The sequence below is a fragment of the Thunnus maccoyii genome, chromosome 16 (assembly GCF_910596095.1).
Source record: "Thunnus maccoyii chromosome 16, fThuMac1.1, whole genome shotgun sequence".
Lineage (NCBI taxonomy): Eukaryota > Metazoa > Chordata > Actinopteri > Scombriformes > Scombridae > Thunnus > Thunnus maccoyii.
In genome coordinates this window covers 17,660,542-17,685,263 of record NC_056548.1, presented here as the reverse complement: position 1 = coordinate 17,685,263, position 24,722 = coordinate 17,660,542, and the positions used below count along the sequence as shown (strand labels likewise).

The 24,722-nt window shown below is 39.3% G+C and overlaps 1 protein-coding gene across 6 annotated transcripts; it reads right to left on the bottom strand.

The window, feature by feature from the left end:
• Positions 1–862: 862 nt before the first annotated feature.
• Positions 863–24,722, bottom strand: flvcr2a (FLVCR heme transporter 2a). 6 transcript variants are annotated; one of them, XM_042388208.1, is made up of 12 exons: positions 19,364–19,452; positions 15,002–15,674; positions 12,057–12,198; positions 9,283–9,423; positions 7,917–7,984; positions 7,528–7,631; positions 5,661–5,771; positions 4,999–5,104; positions 4,785–4,896; positions 4,054–4,118; positions 2,810–2,920; positions 1,964–2,050 (listed from the first exon to the last, which is right to left on the bottom strand). In XM_042388208.1, exons 2-11 carry the CDS (start codon positions 15,617–15,619, stop codon positions 2,855–2,857), a joined length of 1,533 nt encoding a protein of 510 aa, XP_042244142.1. In that variant the 5' UTR covers positions 15,620–15,674; positions 19,364–19,452; the 3' UTR covers positions 1,964–2,050; positions 2,810–2,854. The 6 variants fall into 6 exon arrangements, with proteins under 6 accessions (XP_042244141.1, XP_042244144.1, XP_042244145.1 ...); XM_042388207.1 differs by lacking the exon at positions 2,810–2,920 and having other exon boundaries at positions 863–2,050; XM_042388210.1 differs by lacking the exons at positions 2,810–2,920; positions 19,364–19,452 and adding an exon at positions 13,935–14,001 and having other exon boundaries at positions 863–2,050; positions 15,002–15,082.

Genomic DNA, 24,722 nt, shown 5'->3' with positions numbered 1-24,722 from the left:
AATCGAAAAATGTTTGACGGAGTAGTTATCATCTCTTCATATTTGGTTTTGTTACGCTACAGTAATTGACATGGAGGTTCTGAAATGTGCTGAATGACACTCATTATCGTGTCTGTGCCTGTAATCTGACGAAATAATCAGATGTGCTTTGAAACTGCTGAACAAACATTGTGGTGGAAACGATTACAGAAATAATCCACAATAGATTTTCATTCACTCATTTTTATTTTCATTTCACCAGATCACCACTTCCTATACATTTTTTTTTAAACAATAGCTCAGATTTACCCAAGAACCCTGATGAATACATAGTATAAAACTATGCTCTTCATCACAGAGTATCTTATGATATCAGCAATTATTCTTGATGTTTGTTCTGTGCTGTGAAATGTTTGAACACCCTTTGAATTTATGCACAAAATTATTTTTGAATGAAACGATTTGTTGTTTTGAGACCTACAAAATGTTTTCTATTACATTAATATGATAATTATGTGTATTTATAAATCTATGAGCTACAAATGAAAAATATGTTGGGAAAATTTGCTGACGTATTGTTTTCCCTCAGTGTAAGTGTGTTTTTGCATTATTTTTGATAAACATTTAGTATCCCTTTCTACCCAGATGTAGTTTGAGCTGAAGTGAGAGGTGTTGATTATTTTCTGCTAATTATGTCTCTTCCAGCTCTTTGAAATGTTATTGGATGGATTCAAATGCAGAAAACATGAAAACAGTGTTGTGTGAAGAAATAAACTCCCAGCGCTCTGATTATATCTATAGATACAGAGAGTGACACTTTTTACAAGAACTTTTCTCATCATATATGGAACAAAAACAATGTTTTTGACTTGTTTTTACGTATTTTTTTATTACTTAAGTGTCATAAAAATACTCAGTTTTTCCTAAAATGCCCCTGAAGGAACAACTAGCACCTCTCACAATCACATAATCATTATAAAACAGGAAAATCACCAGATGACTAGCCACAAGACATTAAGTAAAACATGTTAAAGACAAACTGTACAAACACCGGTTACATAGTATCAACTACATGTCTCAGTAACAAATTTACAAGCTAAGAGTCTTATATATAAAAACATATTTTTGTGCAAAATTACTGTGCAATAGATCTATTTGCCTCATCCGCTCGCCAGTTGATCCAGATAAGATTTCTTCCTTCCTTCCTTCCTGTGTCTGACGAGATTCTTGTAGAGATCAAGGACAAAACTGACCTTCCAAAGTGTACTCAGATGCACGGCATCAATCATATTTGTAATCAGCAGTATTCAAGAGTAATACTCCCACGTGATCCTGAATGGCAGGCAGAGATAATATGATTGTTGAGCTTCTGTTTGGCAACCCTGACTGCCACGACAGGAAAACACATCACTGTTTTTAGCAAATTCTAAAAACTTTTCAGCAATGTAAATACTGACACCATATTGGTCCATTATTAGGAAACACTCACAGTTTAAACATTGCTCATTAGACTGCATAGAACACTACATTAACACTAATTGAAGGGGAAGTGATAAAAGGAAAAAGTTCAGTTACAGTAGTAATGTTGGAGTCACTAAAGTGGCAGTTGCGTTCCACTGATGATACATTTAAAATGCCCACATTGGCTAAAATGAATAAAGATGTTTTCACATAAGGATGTAAAAACCTTTGAGGTTTCAAGTGCATTCCTCTTGTGCATGATTGACTTGTGCTTGATTTTGGATGAGCTAAGTTGCACTTGGGATACTAGTGTGAATCAGAGTCTTTACAGTACATCATGTTGTAAAGCAGGTCTGCTCGTTCGTATTGTGCTCGATCTGAACTCTTAACAGCAGCTTTTTTTTACTCTGTGGCCATGTATGTGTGGAAATGTGTCAGTTCTTTTGTTTGTTTGTTTTTATCTGTATATGATGTCAAGCTTGTGATGCTTTGATAGAAGGAAGGTATGTGTCTTCCCTTCAGTCCAGCAGGACCTCCTTCCTTATAACTTCCCTTCTTTCAGGATCTCAGGAGGAGAGACGCCTCCTTCTTCTAGATCAGCTGTCATTTTCTGCAAAGTACGGAGACAGAAGAGAATCACAATCACATTGTTCAACAAAAACAGCAAAAACTGAGCTTTTTACCAAAAGAGACACAAATTCTCCACTTATTATAGCATTCAGAAAGACAACAGAACATTAACATAGACCAAAAAAACAGAACAACTCAAAACTTCATCAACACAATTCAAACATTTAGTTAATTAGGTCATCAAAAATGTGAAAAGGCTCAAAGCTCAGATTTTCCTTAAAAAAGTTGATTGATTAAAGTAAAAGATGTTCAAGCACAGTGACACAAAAAAAACAACATTACTGACAGAAATATATTTAACTACAGTATTAATTTCATCTTGATGATGACTTAACGGGAAAACACAGCTCTACATTTTATGAACAGAAAAGTTTGAGGACCCTTCAACCAAACTTTGCAGGAGGTTTGAATTCCTGGATGAATTGCTTTTTTACTTAACAGCAGGATAACCTGTTTAATCTAAGAGCTGAAGTGGAAGGAATGTACTGCAGTCTAGTAATAACCTCAAATATTCTTCATACCAATATTAATAACATACCAGTCATGCTTTTGGGGAAAAAAATAATTAAACCTTCTATTTTTGTACATTGAAAACAAAATATGGTTTTCAACAATTTTCTGGACAGTTTCAGTGGAAGTTTCACATTGAAGTTTGTTAAATGACAAATGATACTCTTGTGTGTATGTGGGGAGTTTATTATTATCTGTGTTGAAGCTTCAGAAGAGTGTGTGCCCCTACCTTGGCAGGTGTGTGTTTTGGTTTTTGTGAGGTTGTGGGTTTATGTCATGACTGCCGCTGCCAGGGGCCGCCGCACGCTGTGGCCCCGTAGTCCTGCACGGAGCCTGTAGACTGGAACGATAACTTGGGTGTCACACCTCTGAGGGGCCCTGAAGGGACCTCCTCAGCCTCCACCATCTTCACCACCACCACCAGTCTGCCCCCAGAAACCACTGCACACCAAACTAAACTGCCTGCTATCTGTCCACTGGCATAGTAGCTTTAAAAACACCCTTAAATATATCAATGGGATTATTTACTTGCAAATGGCTCATTTTTAAGGTTTGTTTCTGCATTGTTAGTGATCTCACTGTCTCCTCATTTCTAACAACTGGCTCATGATAAACTAAGTGTAGCTTATTTAAGTTCTGTTAGTGTGCAGGATTACCGGAGCTTTCCGCTTTAGTTGCATTTGCATTGTTAGAGCGGAGGAGGAAAGACAGCAAGAGGTCCTGAAGTTGTTTTAAACAACAAGGAAACAAGCTGAGCTGCAGAGCACACACGCCGTGAAATAAGAACTTGTTTAAACTGGCATATTGTCAAAATTCAAAGGTGATTTTGAGCAGCTGAAAGCCACCAGGGTTTATTTTCTGTTTCACTGAATTTAAATATATATATATATATATATATATATATATATATATATATATATATATATAGTATGTTACATAAATTTGGTGCATGAGGATGGTGCCACATTAATTCAATAAATGAAACCTGCTTTTTACCTATTAAAAGTGAATTTGTGGTGTCTAATTATCACATTATTACAGTGATTTATAAAACTGATTGTAACAGATTTACATACAACATCTGTTTGACAGCTGTCAACTGCACCCGTATAAAAGTGTAACAAAGCGCATCTCCACAAGTGTTAAACCGAAATTGGGTTTTTTATAGCCAAAGTTCATAAAACATGCTGTTAGAGCGAGTTGGAGAGCTGTCAGACGAAGCAGAGTTGTGCTTTTTTGCAAACAGAATAGAGGATGTTTTTAGTGTGATGAGAGAAAGTTTCCACCAAACAGTGCAGTGCAACTCCTGCATTCACTTGTGTGCATGCCGGCAGCAGTGCGCTGCAGTGTGAGGACTGCAGAGAAGCAGCCAGCAGAGTTAATTCAGCCCGGGCGACATCTAACACATTCCCTCTCCACAGGGATGTGAAGATCTCACCACTGACTTCATGCAGAGCACACAGATGTACTTACACTCACTGTCTGCACCTCGGCCTGTAGGTTGGCCTTCTGCCGCCTGAGGTCGGACTTGATGAATCCTGTGATGAACACGGAGGAGGGTGGAAAAAAAAAAGATTCTGTTATGGCATTTATTGCTGTGGTAGCCTTTCTGTTTAAATAGGGAGTTTGACACTGTGTTTGCAAGAAAAATCGCAAAATGTGGAAAATGGTGTTCATTAACAAACTGAAATAGCTCCTCAGTGGTGTCTCAGTTCAATATCACTTACGTCATTTAGAAAAATGATGAATTTGCAGGTTTTCTGTCAGATAAATTAGTTGTTAGAATGAATCCACACCCAATGTACCCAAGAGGTAACAACTACAAATGGCTTTAAAAGTTGTTTTAATGGAAAAATAACATAATTTTCTGGTATTAAACAGCTGTAAATAACAAGCTGAAGTCCTCATTTTTTTCAGTGAATAATGCCTTTAATAAAATAATGTCATTCATTCAGCCACTAGATGGCAGCCTTATCCTGTGGAAAATGTGAATATGTGCACGTGTGACTTGGGGATTGTAAACACAAAGCACAATGGTTTAAACAGTCATGCTCCACCACTAAAATGCATCATGTGTTAAAGTTCCCTTTCATATCACGTGCACACATGACAAGAGTCCAATGATCACTGTTGTTTTGAGGGTGTTTCGGTGTTGTAAACAGGAGAGACATGCTGAGGAAACAGAGGAAAGGTTAATATCTTACCTGTTAATACTGTTCCTATTAGCAGAAAGATACACAGGAAGATGTTTCCCGCTAAAGTGCCCCAGTTATCAATGATCTTCCCTTGGGAGATGGTGAAAATGATTCCAAAGATCTGAAATAGGATTCATGAAACGTTTACAGCCCCTAAATAAAATGTTGTCTTTCTTTTGTATTCTGTCTGGTGGCCAGATGTGACCGTGCTGATGTTACCAACCTGGGCTGAACAGTTGAGAAGTCCAGATGAGGTTCCCTCTGATTCAGGATAGGTGAGCTCTACTGCAAACTCAAAGCCCAGAGGCAGGTAACCTGTCATGAAGAGACTACAAACAGACACTCAAGGTCAAATAAAAGACTTAAAGTGTGTGATCTGCAGTGGTTTATTCCTTAATTGTGTGCTCAGTTTTCATCCTAACCAAGGAAAATGAAACAGCTCCACACATTTAAAAGTGGGGCGAGTGTATATTGCTGTATAATACATCCTGTCTGGATTTCAGAAATGAAACCCAGAAAAAGGAATCGCTATGGAAACCAGATATGGGCGTAATCAGCTTACCATAAATAGCAATAATTGTGAGGACAAAGCACGTGGACTTGGGAGTCGGAGGAGCATTAATTTTGCTTTGACAAAGCAGCTCTCGTACCAGATGGGAGAGAAGCAGAGAAACATAAACTACAGCCTCACCAGAATGTCTGGCAGGAGCTTTAAAAAACTGTCTTGAAAATCAAACGTGACAAATATTGTTCATCACATCACAACCTCAGGGTAACCTCAGAATAAAATAAATAACACACAGGGCTATTGCATGTTGGCTGCTCATTTTACCAGGTTAGTGGGTGTGATGTTTATGAGCTCGGGGGCCTTTACTGGTTACCTACCCTAAAAGTCCAGCTGTGAGAAACACCACCCAAAGGTGACCCTGATTGAGGGTGAAGGCATACACCAGCATCGCAACCAGAGAGAGGATATACACGATCAGGGTGGTCTGTCTGAGGAGAGAGGAGGAGAATATCAATGCATTCACACACAGCAAACCTAATTTGCTGGTATATACTGAAAGACCTGTAAATCTAAATACTCCAAATCATCTTAGAAACCCATTTTAATCAGATTTGACTTTTACATGAATGTTTAAGAATCTGAATCCTAATACTGGGCTTACATTTGTTACACACCAGAGCTGATCAGAACAAGTAAATCCTCCAACATCATTTAACAAAAAAGGCTTTATGTATATGCAGCTTTCTAAAAGCTACTTGGGAATTTAATTTTTTCCTGATATTCCACAGTCTATATTTCAAATGGCTAAAGAAACTTGTAGCATCAACTGTTTTGGCGGCAACACACTTCATTATAAGAACCAAAACTAATAAGTACAGCCAGCAGGGTTAAATTAGGAGCGCTAAGATTGTCTAACCAGCCAATGACTCTTCTCCACCACATTTAACATGCATCATTTCATGTGCGTGCGTCGACTTTGTACAAGCCCAACCAACAATAATTGAAAACAGGAGTGCCTACAAATATCCTCAAATCCCTGCTGACACAAAACTGCCATTGAGAAAAAGATGTTTTATGTTTTTGTTTTTTAATTTTTAATGAGTAATACTTAACAGAAAATATGCAGTATATTAGATTATATGCTATAACTTTCTGCTGATTGAGGGCAATGCTTGACTATCGACTGGGAAAACCAATATTCCCGAGTCACTGAAGACCCCTCATCATAACCCGGACCATCTGCACAAACAAGCTTACTCTGGTGAAACTGTCTCTTGTACAACCACGCGTAAAATATTGCTCCAAAACATTTTTGTTAATATAACATAGTCCTTTGACTCTCTCCCACATAGGACAATGGGAGCGTGAGGGTCAACAACATAAATATGGGCCTGACTGCTTTGACAGCTAAGCATCCTGATGGCATGTAAGGAATCTGAGGACTGAGGATTTTATCTAGTCATAATAGTTTGCATGCCAGATAACTGAACGTTGTGTACCAAAGACTTAGAAACCTGATCCCCAAAAAAAGCTGTCGAACAAAACAAAAAGGACACCATCACAGATCACAAAGCGATCAGATACTCTCACTTTTAAGATTGCATTATTACTGTTTTCCATGTTTAATGCAGCGGCACGAGGCCTGAGATGCTACCCGGGAGAACCAGTAGAGTACAGCCTGTCAGTTCAGATAAGCAGAGAGGGACTTCAGATATAAAACTCAGTTCCACTGGATTCATCCGTGCCCACTTTGAACAAAAGCTTTAATCCACTTAGACATCTTCCTTTGAACGAATGATTTAAGACGTTCATATAAGGAGTCCATGTTTTAAAGCACAGCTAACACCGCAGCAAACAAGAGCGACTGTTTGACCTTGAAGACTGAAAATGACGTTGGAGCAATCGCTTCAGAGATCACAGGGAGTTTTCACATCTGCAGTCCCTCTTAATTACTAATTAGCAAATGTCAGCATGCTAACATGCTACACTAAGATGGTGAATATTGTAAACATTGTCCACGAGGCAGATGAAGGTCATTTTAGTCGTCTGAAGAATGTGATTAGAGGGAACACTCATTTTTAACGTCAAATGATGGAAGTAAAACTACAGGGGAAATTTGGCTGAGGTTTGTTTTGTCTCAGTGACAGGGGCCTTTACTAAAACACATTCTGGCAACCAGTTACAGTCACACACTGAATTGTCTTTACTCTCAATAGAAAACAGTGTTTTATACGAATATCTTACTTGTAGGTTTTAGTCTTGTCCAGCCAAATGCCACATATGAGGGACCCCACCATGCCAGCGATGACAATGGTCAGACCGATTCTCCCGGCATTCACCTCTTCGCCCTGAGAGGATAAACCAACATTGACAATTCTGGTTTTACAGACCATATAAGACATCTGTGACATTTTGCATCCTGCAGTTATTTTGTCCTGGAAGCTCCGGGACATAACAACCAGAGTCCCAGACTCAAGGTCATCTTCTCGTCAGCGTTATTGTTATCAGTGTCAAACAAAAATTACACAAATGTCTTCGAGCGTGTGCGTAGTGACACTAAGCAAACAAAACTTCTTGTAAATAGAAGACAGTAAGGCAGTAGCATGTTTTCCAGCAGACACACTGAGACTTACAGGATAGTGTTCAATGATCATCCGGTTCAACAGAGTGGAAACAGCATAGAAGCAGCCGACGTTCAGCCCTAAAAAAGACAAAAGAAAATAGTCTATTCTGAGACAACCTGTAGGGAAAGGACAAGGTCCAGATGGGACCTTCCCCCTAAAAACACTGTTGACAACCTCTCACATCAAGTCTGTAGTAGCCTTCAGACATTGTCAATACTTGACTAATAGCATTAAAGTTTATACTGGATCACGTGTCAATCAGTGCCTCTCTCTAAACACAGAAGGGCATTAAGTCTGATTGTCATGATGTCCAGAGGGTACATATTTCCAGGCTAACATTTTTTAATATTCTTCAAACTGTCAATCATTAACATAATCATTAAATCGTGACCTTTGGGTTTTTAAACAGTCAGAGCAAAAAAAGGGACATCTCAGAGGACCTTTAGATGGAAGTTACACATAAGCAGTGCACTGGAAGTCCATGTGTTATGATGACACATCCTCATATCTGCACACCAGACGATAAAGACAGTGAGTATCCATAAATATGATTGTGACAGCTTCAGCTGTAAACATCTATGTTGAGGCTTGTACATCTTTGTTACCTTTCACCTTGATATTGCAACAACATCTGAGCTACAAGTGATAAAAGTAAGGAGCTGGAACACGGGACGACCGGCAAGTCCCGATGATGTAATGGAGACGTCACCATGATACAAACACATTCACAAGTATGTGAAGAGTCAGATGTGTCTCAGACTTCCTCTTCTGTGAGCTTCATGATATAACTTTTATTTGAACTTTCTATACTACTAAAACATGCTAAAGTTAGTATTTTTTGGAGCTGAAAGTATTACAACTGCTCATCTTAATGCAAGGAACATCCTCTGTACTGTACAGCCTTCTGTTTGCTGGATCAACATTTGGGATCTCTATGTGGAAATAAAAACCTAAATATAATGCTGAAACAATTAGTTGATCAACAAAATATTAATTGACAATTGATACCCATTTATGAAAGTATCTTATTTCAAAAAAGGCCAAACATTTGTTGATTTCATCCTCTCAAACGAGACAATTTTCTACTTTTTCTGTTTTATATTGTTGTGTATTGAACATATTTGGACTGTTGATTGGACAACACTTGTAATTTACTTCAACTTTGAGGACTTGTGATGGACATTTTCCGCTGTTATTTGACATTATATAGACTAAACTATTAATCTGATAAATAAACAATAAATCAATCAATAGCCCAGTGATTTAAGCTGTAAATAAAACACCTAAGGACCTGTTCCTCCAGACAGGGTGTAATTAGGCAAATAGTTTCTGTTCCACTTGTTCAAACATGACTGCAGCAGGAGAGAAGACCCACCATAGCTGACCACCAGGAGCATGAAAGGTTTGTTGCGAAGCAGCCTCAAAATGGAAGCCGTGTAGGAGTATTCGTCAGGAGGAATGCTTCTGGCCTGAGCCTGGGCCTGGGTGGGAGGGATTTCTGGTCTCTCCTGGAACACTGGAAAACACACACACACACACACACAGTGATTCAGGAGGTTATATTTGTCTTCAGGATGTAAGACGTTTGTAATCTAGGGAGAGAAAACCAGCTATCTCATTAAGGTGGTGATGATAGTGTATCGTCTGTTCTCCTATCAGCCGGCACAGACACCAAAAGGAAGTTAAGCCCAGTGTGAGCCAAGAGGTCATACTGACAGGAGGAAGAGTAACAGTGGAGGCAAAATAGGTGTGTGTGTGTGTGTGTGTGTGCACTTGCACATAACAGCAAGGCAGGGTTGGACATTCCTCAGAAGATAAGATAAAACATTTTGTCAGTTAATGACCTCAGCATGCTCAGCTACGCTGTTTCCCAGCCAGCTAATTATCTATTTGACACACCTGTTGTCAATAAGCCAACAGGCTGAGTTAACTAACAACAAACATTATTTTATTAGACTTTTATCAGCTTTAGTTTAATTGTTTGTTTTTTTTGGGTTTTTTTGGTTTTCTGTTCCTGTTTTAATTACTTGTCTCTTTAAAGCAATTTTTAACTTTTGAAAAATGCTGAAATAAAAAGTTGTTAAAAGCTAAACACTGTTAACTGAGGCACTATTGTATAAATTCCTGTGGTATAGTATACTAGTGTTTACAGACACACAGTGAATAGACTATTGACACATATCGCAACGTTAATTACGGGGCTAATTTTTACTGCTTGTCCCTAGATTGGCTTTTATGTCTAATCTGATCCACAATATTATTACCACACCCATAATATACAAACTCAGTATACAATAATATTAGAATGACAGCAATGTACCCAGATTGGATGTAAAACCAAAACTCTGGATTTTTAAAAAAATAATATCTTAGTAACATGATGTAAATGTACAAAATAAATGTTTTCTTCTTTATTTTTCTTCTCCTCTGTAATCACAGGTACACAGTTCCATAGATAGGTCATGTGATGACAACTAATCTATCTCCTTAACAACGGAGCAAATTCCATCTGCTGAGGAAGACCACCACACTTTGCAAAATCTCTCTGCTGGATTTTTTCAGTGTGTGTCTGTGAAACAGAGCACTATATATCATAAGAATTTATGAATATGAATATTAAATCACGACAATCACAATTTGCAGAGCCGAGGTAAATAATAGAATAGTAAATAAACCCCACTTGTACCAGTGATAGATAATAAAGAATAAATAAACGTGTATTTACTATGGGTGATTTCTGACAGAGTCTTTTGCCATATAATTTCCAAATAAACAAAAATCACATGAGGAGGCTGCAGCAGACAAGAACACATCATCCCCATTAAAGGATTTGGCTGATGATTTTCTAAATGTTTCTTATTGTCAACAAATCTCATGTGCAGAGTCAAATGAACAATTAATTGATCCTACTTACAAGCACCGTGAGTGTATCCAAAGTTTGTGCTACATATCACAACCTTATGACTTTTTGCTAGATTGTACATTGAAAAGTACTTTAATACAAAGTCTAGAGGTTGTGATATGTAGCACAAAAAGCTAGTGAAGCTCTGTAAACTGAACCACATTACCACGTATGCGCAGTGGCCTCTGCTTTACACAAAACTACTCTCCGGAGACTGAAAACATGATCATTGGGATTAGTCTTTGGAGCAGTTTCTAAACAAACCATCATACCCAAACTCTTTGCGGGGGGGAACATGTCACCTGGTGCAACGGTGCAACAGAGGTCTACAGCACAGAGGAATAAGATATATCAGGCTTTGAATACACACACAGTACTTGTAAACAGGATCAATTCATTGTTGGTTTGGCTCTGCGCATGAGATTTGTCGACACTAAGAAAAATACAGAAAATTGTCAGCCTTATCCTCTAAAGAAGACTTTGAGTCACCAACCTTTGACCTGACACAGGCTCTAAGCTCTGATTGTCAACCAAGGATCTGTCTCTGAAGTAAATAAGACCTGTAGTGAAGCTTCACGATACTTCCCTGACTGTCAGCAAGTTTTAGTCCTTGATGGAGGTGAAAAAGGAATTTAACAGAGCTGAGAGGGGAAAATGATTTAATAAAACACTTCTATGACTCCCAGAGTTCCTGCTTGTATTTCACATCGTGTCTGAACACATCTCATCAAAAAGGTGGACAATTACAGCAATTACTGTAGTTGCTCGTCTAGTGGACAGCAATGCAGTTGAGTTTTCGGTAGAGCGCACATTTCTACACACTCAGGGAGACTCGGCTTTTCAGCAGTGCTGCCGCAGGAGTCCCTAACAGCCCTTCCATATAAAAAATGAGTGAACTGATTGTCAAACAAATGCTTCTGGAGAATTGTTGGTCTTCTCATCCAAAAATATCATTACAAAGATAACTAAAAAACTATTAAATCCCATCGGCATCACTGAAAGGGGCAAAAGAGGCGAGCTGAGGTAACAGCTTTGTCACAGTCCCTGCCACGGGAAAGCACAAACTGTCAAGATGACTCCCACAGTCTTTCTATATTTTCCCAACATGACTGTGGGAGTTATACTGTATGACATTGAAAGGGACTTGCGGTGGACTATTACTGCATGAGTGAGTAAAGAGCCCTGACAGTTCTTAACCACTCTATGAGCCTTTGAATGGGAATAGTCATCTTCCCTTGAAGACTTACCGATGACAACGAGGACAAAGATGAGGGTGGCCACTCCGGCACTGATGTAGAACATGATTCTGATGTGGTATGCCAGCTCGTTCACATCGTCCACATTAGGCACAAGGATGGGTGGGATCAGGAACCCGATGGCAATGCCCATCTGTAGGTGAAATGCACAGATTTTAAAAATGACTCTTTGCCTTCAGCTGACAACTAAACACACACACACACACACACACACACACACACTCGTAGACTCACACTTACACTAAGTACACATCAGTAAAGTGGGAAAGTATCAATATAAAAGTGGAAAAAGGTTGAAATAAAGAATCAGAAAAGAAAAAGGTAGTTGAGTCTTACAGTGAACGTAAAGTAAGTTTTATGCTGCCTCGAAAACAAATCGTTACATCAAAACTTAAGATTTGACAGTTTGGCATTTGTGAGTGATGGTATACCCACCACTGTAAACTCACCAGTGATACATGCTTATTTGACATAATGCAAGGGGTCATATTTCTTGGGAAATGACAGTAAAACCCCACCCCACCCTCAGGGTCCAACGACAATTCTATTGGATCTTGGGGACAAATGGGGAGTAACTAAACTTTCCAAATTTGAATACCACATGAGTAGTGCCCACTTCCTCAGCATCCTACAGCATCAAGAATTTTCCAGAGGGGACACCGGTCGAGGTCCCACCGCTCTAGGGGAAAGGTGAGAGAAGGGAAAGGGCAAAAATATGACAAGACACGTTCCTTCAGGAGGAACAAACCAGTGAGCAGCGTCTGAGGCGTGTAAGCACAGAAATATGTCCTGCAAGAATGATACACCATGACCTCTGCAGCCGCACCTGTTATCCTCCACATTATACGGACACACTTCACATTTGGTATATTGATGTTAAATATCTAACATGAGCTGCTTGAACGATTGTTAACTTACCTGGTGCTCATTTTGCTAGAGAAGGCTTTGTAAGATATTCATAGGAGCCTATAAAAGATCCCTACAACGTCTTTGTTCACTGTCACACATCCGAAACAGACACTGCATCCCTATTTTTGGTGGATTTTCAATGGAAGAAGCCTTGATAACTTGTCAAAAATATGCAAAATTATTTATTTGGTTTACATCAAGAATGTCGTCTCTTATGAAGTTTCTTTTGGCACACAAACTGTTCATCTGTTTGATCTTCAAAGCAAATCTCACCCACTTTTTGTGATCGTGAACTATTTCTAAACATCCGATGGGATATGTAAACTACTTTAGCCTGAAAACTTGGAAGTATCTTGTTTAGGACCTGAGCCAAAAGGAATAAAGTCGTGGTGAGCGAACGAACATCAACAACGTGTTCTTTTTATCTGCAGCTGCGGGGAGCAGGACTAAGTCACAAAACAAAAACATGCCTGACAATGACCGGTGTGCAGTGTTTGGTCTCACGCAGGTGAGAAAGGACACACTTCAAGTGAAGGAAAAACAGAGGGGTGGGACATCTTTTGAGGGTTCGTGTTTAAAGTTTATGTTAAAGATTGTGCAAGATCACAAGACATCCATATATAGCCTAAAACATAAAAACTGTTCTGCCTGTACACCATCCACTGGCTGTTTTTATTGGCTTGTACTGAAAGAATAATTCATGCTATATTTAATTATGAACCCAGATTCTTCGCATTGGAAACGACTCCAGATTGCATTAAAACTTTTAAAACTGTGTCACTACCACAAAACTTTTGAATTAATCATCTCTTTCACAACACTGTTTTTGGTTTCTCTGCTATGTTCAACTATATGACTTTTTGGCTACATGTTAGGGAAGATCTAAGGTGAAGGAGACATGAAATGGCATGCTGAAGATTTCTGTTTATCTCATTTTACAGTTAATTTACCAAAGTTTACCAGTTTGTTCAGAAGCAGGCGGTTCAAGCGGTGGAAGTCACCCGCCATCCCACGTAATATCCCCTGGCTAGGAAGAGCAAACCACACACATACAGACATAAAGGAAATCACTTTGAACAATTAGACGATACCGGTATCTCCCTTTTTTTAGTGAGATAAATCTAAAGCTCTGCCATATCTACTTGCTTCTCTGCCTTCAGCCTCTTTGTCACACACCTGTTATCTGTCTATATTGTAACTGTGTGTTTTGTAGAAAATCAAAAATCAAAGTAGGAGCCTTTTTTGATTAATTTTGAACTTGACTTGGCCAACATATCTTCCTCCTCAATCAACTCACTGCTTTTTCGCCCTGGTTTTCTTTTCTGGTTCAGAAAGTTGTGCTTGCTTATTTCCTATTCTATAGTCTGAATTTCAGACTACACATTTATAAAATGTGATATTGTGAAAGTGAGTAAGTTAATTAAATGAATAAAGCTCAAATTCTACTCAAACAAATCTTCTTTGACATTTGGAAAACAACCTAAATGTCAACTGTGAGCAAATACTGAGCTAAGTTCAAATATTTACTCTCAACTTCCCATTTACCATGTCGGCAGGCATGTGAGAAAAACTGCCTGACTACACCCTGAGTTAAATCTTATAGAACTGAAACTATCAATGTAAGCATCTATTAAGTGTTCAGTTCTGCAAGTTAACATGCATCATGGATCCTTTCACTGCTGGAGGCTGAAGCAGCTGTGTGTTTTCCCCCCTGGCATAATAAGCCACTTTATTTAACCTGCTGACTCAAGAAGAAGAACGAAGAACAGGAACAGAGAGGCTCAGTCATACATTCAAGATGGCAGATGCGACATAACATGTACCTGCCTGTTATTAACACATTGCCTTTCAGTTATGCTGCCTCTGAAAACAGTGTTAGAGACGATAGAATTCTCTTTCATTCTCTCACATTGACCAACACACACATACCGTTCCCTTAACACCCTTAACACCAATATGAGATGTGCATAACACCATACACACACTGCCAAAGAAGTTCTGAGCCCAACAGGTAAACAGAGACACACCTGGTTTCCCAGAACGCCAATGGAACAGGCGGTGGACACCTCTTGCTGCCCGAACCACAGGGACGCAAGTCTGGATGGGATGCCCAGGATATAAACTGTGGCAACTGAACACACAAACTGGCCGAAGAAGGTCATGGCAAACATGTCGGGGTCAGCCGTGCTCGTCTTGATCCAAGCCCCGATGCAGTTGAAGGCGGAGCCCACAACCACGACGTCCCTGAGGCCTCGGTTGTCGAGCAGCCACATGACAGGCAGGATGAGAGGGATGTAAGTGAGGAAATAGATCATGGAGAGCCAGTCGATGGCAAGGGTGTCAATACTGTAGAAGCGCATGAAGATGTTGCTGATGATGCCATACTGCAGCCACATGAACGCGTTGCTCATGGAGTAGATGCTGAAGAGGAAGAGCATGACCCAACGCCGCTTGTACAACTTGGTCTCCATCAGTGGGGAGAGATCCTCAGTGTCCAGGACGGAAGCCTCCGAGGTGACGCTGCCGTCTCCCAGAGACAGACGGTGGTCATATTCTCCCACACTGGCTCTCTCTTTTCTTGACGGGGAACAAAAATCATCCTTGTCCTCCATCCACTCGTGAGAGAAAACATTCTGACCACTCATGTTGCTCCCACTGAAATGCTTCCCTTTTCCTTCAAGCTTCTGGGGAACTTAACAGCTGGAGGGAAGAGCAAAGCGCTCTCTTAACACCATGGCAATTTACCTGACTCGCCCCTCCCAAACCCAGCAGGTACTTCCTACACGCTGATCATAAATAAGCTTGTCTACTGTGCCAAAAGCAGAGATTATTGCTTATTAATTCAGCTGATTTAGCAGGTCTGGGGCGCAGTTTAAATATAATGAGCGGTGTTGGAAAGCTCCTTTCCAAAACAACAGTTACATACCTGACCGACTGCTGGTCAAAGCTCGCCTGCCTGTTCTGGTATTTAACACTTCTGTGGTCATGTGATTGTTTCCTTTTGTGAGTTCTACTTCTCATTTTAAACTCCTCCTTCCAGCTATGTCATGGTATCAGATATCACCTGATAGCAGGCACTCAACCTGTGTTGAGTCAGGCACATGACACACACAGATCTGATCAGATGAGCTAAAGTCAGTTGAGAATGATGGTTAAGACTGAAAATGACAGAAAATGGACCAAAGTGGAAGAAATGGTGAAAGACAAACCAGAGCTATTTGAAACATGAAGCTACGGCCTCAAATGTTTGTTGGCGGCAAATATATACGCAAAGCAAATGTGTTTAGGTGCTTGACCTGCAGCCTTGTGCAAATACATGAAAACATACAGATTTGCAGCAAAGTGGCAGAAAAGTCCTTGTTCTGCATGCATTCACAAATAGCTTATTATCAACATCAAATCAATATGTGAGAAGAGAGATTTAAACGTTAACAGTGGTTTATCAAACTGTTAGAATACAAATCGTTTTATAAGACTATGAGACACGTTTTGACAATTACAGCATTGGGTGGTTGTGGGTTGGAAGTCTGTGCTCAAACACAAGCTGACAATATCCCACTGTTTGAAGAGCAGTGAAGAGAAGAAGAGAGTGTTTGTGGTTCATAAATTGGATTTACTAATGCCCAATCAATTTATATAACATTATCTTCCCCACGCATTACCACACTGACAGGCCTGAAACTGGTTGATTTAAAGAGTAGGTTACAGTCACAGTGCGGTCAGAAAGCATTAGCACAGTGACACATTTTTATTGTGTCAGCTCTGTACTCCAGCACACTGGATTTGCTGCTTATGTTTATATACTGTCTCTGAATTTTAGGGGATTAAAGTAAGTAATTGTACAAATGAACAAAAATCTCTTCTTCTGGTAAAAACCTATCATTAGGCAACAAATCATTTACCAGATCTATACTGCAGTCATCATCATCCACAACCATGAAAACTTTCTGTCTGAAATGTGCAGAAATTTATAAGTTGGCTATAATTACTTCAACTAAGTCTGACATATGAGACATTTCATATTGTTCAGAGTATGATCAGCATGGTATTTAATGTAAACACATGTTGAGTTAATTGTTCAAGTGTTCAAGTGCTCTGTTTTGCTTATTGCAAAGTGAGAATCTGAGTGAGCACAACGACAAAACTTAGCTCATCTGTTGCTGTAATTAATTCTCTGTATTTTATACTCTTTTCAGCAACAGACCAGAACACATGAAGCACTGACTTAAGAATTTGGTCACTGTAAGAAATGATTGGATCAGCGAGTGCACAGAGGTCACGAGGGGACACTGATGTTGAATATGTCAATGATTTGGGCTCTTTAGATAGTGTCCGAATTGAGACTTACTTTGGACTTACTTTGGACTTTGGTTTAAGACTCACATATACTTTGACTGTTGCCGACACTTTGCCATACATGATTGAAATTAATACACTAGTATGACATAGAGGGTCTTGACTGTTTTAAGAATTCAGGGTTTGAAAGAGCAGCCTGTGATATCTAATAGTTATCTGTATTAATGAAGATAATACCAACAGGACACAGAGATTAATGGTACATGACATGATGATGCACCGACAGACAGACAGCTGGAGAGAAAGGTGTGAGGTGGAAATAAGATGAAGTGCTGCTGATGCTGCATGATGGACACTAAATAGTGAGTTTATGTTAATCAACCATAGTGGAAACTGGGGCTCTGTGTCACCTCTTTCTTATACTCACAAAAGTATTGTTTTTTATTGAGCAATCCTAGTGTGGTCAAATCAGGATAATCAGACATTATTATTGCATTCATATCAATCAATGTTCATCAAATGATAAATAAAATGTTGGGTAATTTATTGTTGTTCCACTTTTTACGAAAAATTATTCTATCAAGTAATCTTGACAAAGTTTCTTGAGGACACAGTTTCACTAAAGCACTCAAATGTACTATCTGGTTGAGGACTGCAACTAACGCTATAGCAATTATTTGCATTATCAATGAATCCATTATTTATTCCATTGATCATTTTGTCAATAAAATGTCAGAAAATAGTGACAAATGCCCATCACAGGTCACCAGAACCCATGATGATGTCTTCAAATTGCTTAGTTTAAAATTATATTAAAAAAAGGAGAAAAGCAGCACATTTGAGATGCTTTTAAAATGTATTTATTTATTTTGTTTATAAATCAACCTTATGTTTATGAGCCTGATTGCATAACTAATTTGATAATTCTACATGAAAAAAACATAAGAAACATTGAGTTTTATTTACTGGCCTTTAGGTATCAAACACATTAACGTATGCTTGGGACACTGTGGCTGAAATAGTGAATGTTTATTAAAATGATAATATTTCTTTAATTTGAGTTCTAATAAGGGCTGCAGCTAACAATTACTTTATTAGCATCATCATGGCTCTTTTACATTTGGCACACAGAGTTAAAAAGGCCTTCAGATCATCATATTGAAGGATGTTGAAGGTTTATAGGTAAATGACCTGTAGCCCCAGTTTTCTCTACTGCTGTGAATGTTTTAAGTCAGTGGTTCTCAAAGTGGGGTCCAGGGACCTCCAGGAGTCCTTGAGGGGTTCAAGAGGTCCCCAGCAAAAAGGGGAATAATTTATTTTCACTATAATTCCATCCATAAGTAACACAATGGCAGAATGTAAGGCTATTTTGGTCATGGGTTTCATACATTTTCTGTAATAACATCTAAAAGCAAAAATCTTATCACATGGGGGTCCCTGGTCTAATTTTTGTCAGTTTAGGGGTCGTTGACGTGAAAAAGTTTGAGAATAACTGACTTAAGCAGCTTGATCAGACTGGAAATTTCCGACGCCAGTATTGTAAAGCCCCTGCTGTCTGCAGCCTCCACACCACCTCTGCCTACATGAAGAAAAGCCCATGAATGGAAGGAGTGAAGGGAGGAAAAGGAGAACCAACACCGATTCTTCATGATATTGAAACTGCAGCCCCCACATGTACTTCACGGTCTCTATTCTCAGGCGTCTTTAAGGAATATCAGATATGAAATCGTGACACAGTATCAGTGCTTTTGTGAGGCACAATACTGTACTTACTTCACCGAGATTGCTTTGTTGGCAGCGCATTCGCCTTACTTCCGCAAAAAACAGCTCAATAAAACGCTTAGGCACATTAGATACACCCATCATAAAATTATCTCAGGATTGTTTACTCCACTTCTAAAACACTTTCGGCATTTCGTCTATAAGCAGTTCCACGATCATGTTCCTCCTTCAGGCTATTCCTGAGAGCCATATATCATAACCTCAGCTGTAAATATAAACACAAAATCCTACAGAGTCTACTGCTATTATGAGAGGATTTTTTACACTGAAAACATACAAAAAAAATTAGAAGAACTGTCAATTTACCATACCTGGAGCAGGGCAGCATTGTTATACTACTAGTACTACAGTGAATTAATGCACTGTACCAGCAGAAGATGGCGAAATTGTGCAGACACTGATTACGTCATTTCCCATTTGGTTACCTCCCTTAAAACAAACAGTTTTTAACATATTTAAGTGTTTTGCTCAAATAAATAACAAAGCGTTGCGCTTGAAGTGGACTTATGAATAATAATGATAATAAATATGTAACTAGTCTATATGACATCATTTTAGTGGTAGACACAAGAAAGAAAAGGTTGCCTAAAATAAATGTCTATAAAAGTTGTTTTTTTCCCCTCTCCTATTTTGACACCTGTAAATGGCTTGTATGTCCCGAAAAGGCAATCTTTTCCAAGACATAACCTATCTGCACAATATGTGCGATTTAATGCCCTAAAAGCTGTTTTATTCAACCACAGAAACTCCTATGATCAGTAACTTTACTTTTCTTACAGACAAAATCTGTCCCTACACAAGTGCTGGACATGAAATGAAAAGGTTGTATGTCTGAGCATGAAGACAGTGCCATTCTTCAACAGACCCACTCGAAATGTGTCAGCAAATAAGAAAAATCCATGAACCCATGAAGCTTTTCTCAAAGTAAGCAGGTGTTGTGGTCACTTTTGGGGACATTGGGGACACTGACCCAAAAATCAGCTTTTTCCCAATTGGGGACACAGCTTTTGTCCCCAGTTGGACAAGCTGTCCCCAATTAACTGGTCCTAAGCCTGAAACTTGTCCCCAAAAGTATCCTATGACAGACCACACACACACACACACACACACACACACACACACACACACACACACACACGCGTGTAATAATACTTTGTTCAGACGAATAGCCTGTACAAATATGTACATAATGTTTCACGCCTCTAATACACTGTGTGCTTATCACTGCGCATGACTGCAAATGCTACACAGATGAAAAACATATAGGTATTATTGGCAAAGATTGTAGACCTCAAAATAAATACTGCAGGCCTGTGTGGCTCATCCAAAATCAGGCAACAGTTGAACATTATTAGGGACTGGTTGCGACACGGTGGCGATTATAGGGGGCCACCCCAGACCTGATAGGTCATTGGTCAAGTTCATCAACACAATAAGGCGGGACAAACGCTGGTCAATCAATGATGACAGGTAATCAGCTGATATAAGGACAGTTTGACATTTCTAGCTATTATAGTAATGGTATGACTGAGCTAACGCCATGATGATATGAATGACGTTCTGACAACTGTTTTAAATATGTTTTGCACAGGTAAGAAAAGTAAAATGGGAATATTATGGTGACAAAATATAGTAAACTGTTGTGGACATTGTGTTACACAGTGTAGCTGAGTGCGTAGGTTGTGTGCGTAATGAGCGTGCAATAGAGAGAGAGATAGAGAGAGAGAGAGAGAGAGAGAGAGAGAGAGAGAGAGAGAGAGAGAGAGAGAGAGAGACTGTGTGTGTGACTGTGAGGCTAGCAACTGGATTATGAAGTAGTATAGTTGTGAACGTCCCTGTGTAGTGTGTGTACAGTTTAGGCTATTTGTCAGTGAATAAATGCTACAACTCCTCAAAACCCAAGCCAAGTTCACTTGTCTTGTTTGCCACCTGCTGATTAAAGTGCTAGCAATTAGCATAAGCGATTAGCACGTGTAAATCACAGTTTAATATGTGTTAGCAGTCAGCATTATAACGGCCATTTTGATTCAATAAAACTCGTGAAATGTTCATTTTATGTGCACCCATCACAGTAGTAGTAGGTAAATAATGTTATTTGTGTTCAGGGTGTGTAAGGATACATGTAGCAAGACCGTGAAATGTTTAGTTCATGTGCATCCACCACAAAGAGTTAGTTTGTTCAGTTGTTCAGTTTGTTTCATTGCATTTTACTTTGTTATGTCTGTAACATTATTTGAGTTCAGGGTGTGTGATCATTGCTAGATGCAGGTAGTTAACCAGCCAAGTTACACAGTTAAAGGTGAAATATGATGTTTTCAATTAGTTAGACTGACTAAGTGACATCTGTGGAACATAAGAGAGTGTTACTCATGCAGATGAGAAAATATGTTTATGATTATGCTCCATATTGTTTTATTGTGTAGGAAATGTTAAGGTGCAGTTTACACATGTTTGTAGCATTGTGTACGGGTTGCTTAAAGTAAGTGAAGTCAACTGAGAACTTTAAAGCAGGAGTGTAAGCTAAAGCTATTACAGTGAAATTCACAGTTCAGACAGTAAAGCTGATGCAAGCTGAACTACCACCATGATGATGTGAATAACATTGCTAATATCGATTTTAAATATGTTTTGCACAGGTAACCCCTGTGAATAAATGTGTTGCACCAGTTTGGACCCAGAGCTTCGTTCTGAACCTGTTACATACAACATATTTACTCCACTGCAGGGAAACAGCTCTTAGAACATGTGTGGCCTAATCTGAACAGAGTTACTGATTGAAAATAGTGTTTAAATAACCACTGCTTCCCAGAGACTGTGATGGTAGCTGCATGTTAGTGCTGTTCTCAGCTGTAATATCAGCTTTAGTTGTTGTGGGTGCTCAGCATGGCATCTTTAATTTAATGCTGTATTATAAAATGTAAAAACAACAACCTGGCCTTGAGTAAAACATTACAATGGATGCTAACATGAGTTTTGGAATTCAATTGTGATTTATCTTTGCATAGGTTGAAGCAACACGATGCATCTAACATTTGTATTTAAACATTTTGATCACCTGCCATTCAGTAATGTTCACTATGCCACGGCCACCCCCGTCAAAATGTCCTGGATACACCACTGTGGTTATGAAAGACACAAGCTATAAATGATCTTATTGGGTAACCCATCACTCACAATATCAAAATGTTTTCTGTCACTTCTTGGTTTTGAGTAGCTTTAACTAAAATATATTTTCTAGAGTAAGGTCCAAGGACCTCCAGGGATCTTCTGGTCTCAGTGCAAACTGTGGCATTTCACTCTTGCTTTTTTAATCCGGTGAGAAGCTTAAATGACCAGTTTTAAGCAGGACTGAGTCCCAGGTTCATTTCATGTCAGTTGAGATTTGATTAATTGTAAATTTATTTGAGAGTTTTTACCACTAAACCACGAAGGCAGGTCCTGGATGTAGAGGGGGGCCCTGTCAGAAAATAGTCTAACTCCTTAGATGATATTGCTGCCACATGATTGTAAGCTATTCAGTCAGCTGTTTTTTGGGGGGTTTTTTGGCCCTAGAGCCCACTAATAGTTTAATCCGGCTATGACTTTAGGTCACAGGTTTCATGAAATCCCCCTGTATGCTGCTGATTTAAGTAAACATTCAAATTAAATGATTTCTAGGGGGTTTCTGGGGACAAATCTCATGATGTAGAATTTAAAGGTGTATTACATTGACTCTTGATGATGCTTGTGCCATCAGAGATCAGCTCACCTGATTCCCAAAAACTCCAATAGAGCAGGCGGTGGAAACCTCATCCGCGCCGAACCACACCGAAGCCAGTCGGGAGGGCATCCCGAGGATGAAGACCTGGGCCAGGGAACTTGCGAACTGCCCCAGCATGGTCACCCCGAACAGGTCGGGTCTGGCGCTGGCCACCTTGATCCACGTCCCGGCACAGTTGAGCGCGTTGGCCACCAGCGCTGTGACGCGCAGCCCTTTCTTATCCAGGAGCCAGGTGACCGGGAAGATGAAGGGGATGTAGGTGAGCATGTAGATCATGGACAGCCAGTCTACAGCGAACGCCTCCACGTTGTAGAACTTCATAATGATGTTGCTGATGATCCCGTACTGGATCCATTGGTACGCGTTGCTCAGGGAATAGGAGCTGAAGAGGAACACGACCACCCAGCGCCTCTTGTATAAACGCGTGGTGGCCGCGGAGCCGCTGTCACCGTTTGGGATGCTGTTGCATTCAATTTGTTCAGCGGCATCTGGACCTTTCGCTGCCAAATGTGGACCATTCTCCATCATCTGTGCGCTCCTGTCCTGAGAGTCCCGCTTACTGTCTCCCATCTTCTGCTTCGGTTGAAACGAGAGCACTTGGAAGGATGAAGAAGTCTTCCACCAACGCAGTAAGGTGTCTTGAAAACCAACAGAAAAAAAAAGAAAATGCACCGATAATAATGGAAAAAAATAGCAAAATATCACTTTGGTTAACTTCTAAATGAATCCTCTCATTCAGTTGAAGGAATACACCTCTGGGTTCCTTACAAACAGGAATGACTACATAACAGACTTATCAGATGCTTTCATTCCGAAGAACTGACCGCCTACCAGAAGTTCATTCAATATTTGAGCTGTCTGAGAAATCCTCTGTATTACATAGGCGATAGGCTACTACATGAGCTGACTCGACCTTTACTCCACCCAGCTGCTGAGATAAGAAATGACACTGTTAACTGGGAGCTTTAGATGTACAGAACAACAGACAACAGGACAGAATCCTTATTAATGCCTGTTTTAACTGACTGTCTGCTGCAGAGTATCACTCCACCGCTACAGAAAGATATTTTTAAATGTATTGTCTGGTTTTACTTGTCTCAGTAATCACGTTGTTAATCTGCGAGTTAAATCCCTCTTGTTAAGAACAATAAGTGCCTTGTTGTTACCTTTGTGCTTGTAGTTATTCAGTACATGCTGAGAACTTCTGTTCTTTTATGTTTTTCAGAATAGATCATTTGTGTTATTAAATATAAAATTCAAGGACTCAATAAAAATGTGATTACATTATATTATTAGTGCCCATGTGAATAAACATAAAAAAGCCATATAGCAATAGTTTGGTGGCTTGATATGAATGAATGTAGAACTGCATAGTCTATGTGAAGTGAGGACAATAAAATGAACCAAAAATATAAATATACTGTATAACTTACTGAGGCATATAGTCATATAGTGTTACACGTCATGTAGAATTAACCGCTGGTGAAAAGAAACCCTTCCCTCTGCAGGAACACATAAAAATGAACCAGACCTTGTAAGGTAGTTGTCATGCATGATAGTTAAGATTTTTTTAAATAAAATTTCTGCCAGCAATAGTGTGGAACTGATAAAAATGTAGGTGTGAAGGGTTAATCAGTGCTGCTTGGCCACCAGATGGTAATGTCTACTAGAATGTTGCATTACTACTAAATGTGTGTTTTATTGTATCTTCTGTTCACTTTACCTTCTTTTTACCTCACTGTTTTACTCTTTTCACAAAAGCCGTTTGAGGGACGGGTGTTGCAAATTAGCAGCTGCTACAAACACTAATACTTGCATCAGATGGCTGTTCTCAGTTTGTCTATGTACACTGTATCTGTTATTATCAAATAAACCATGAATAGATAAACAGAAATGTTAGTACATAACAC

Excerpts from the sequence above, each read along its gene's own strand:
- flvcr2a (XM_042388207.1), bottom strand. The coding sequence starts at position 15,619 with ATGAGTGGTCAGAATGTTTTCTCTCACGAGTGGATGGAGGACAAGGAT. Across the intron at positions 5,772-7,527 it reads GACAAGACTAAAACCTACAA|ACAGACCACCCTGATCGTGT; the intron begins GTAAGATATTCG and ends CTCTCTCCTCAG. Across the intron at positions 4,897-4,998 it reads TTCTCAACTGTTCAGCCCAG|ATCTTTGGAATCATTTTCAC; the intron begins GTTGGTAACATC and ends ATCCTATTTCAG.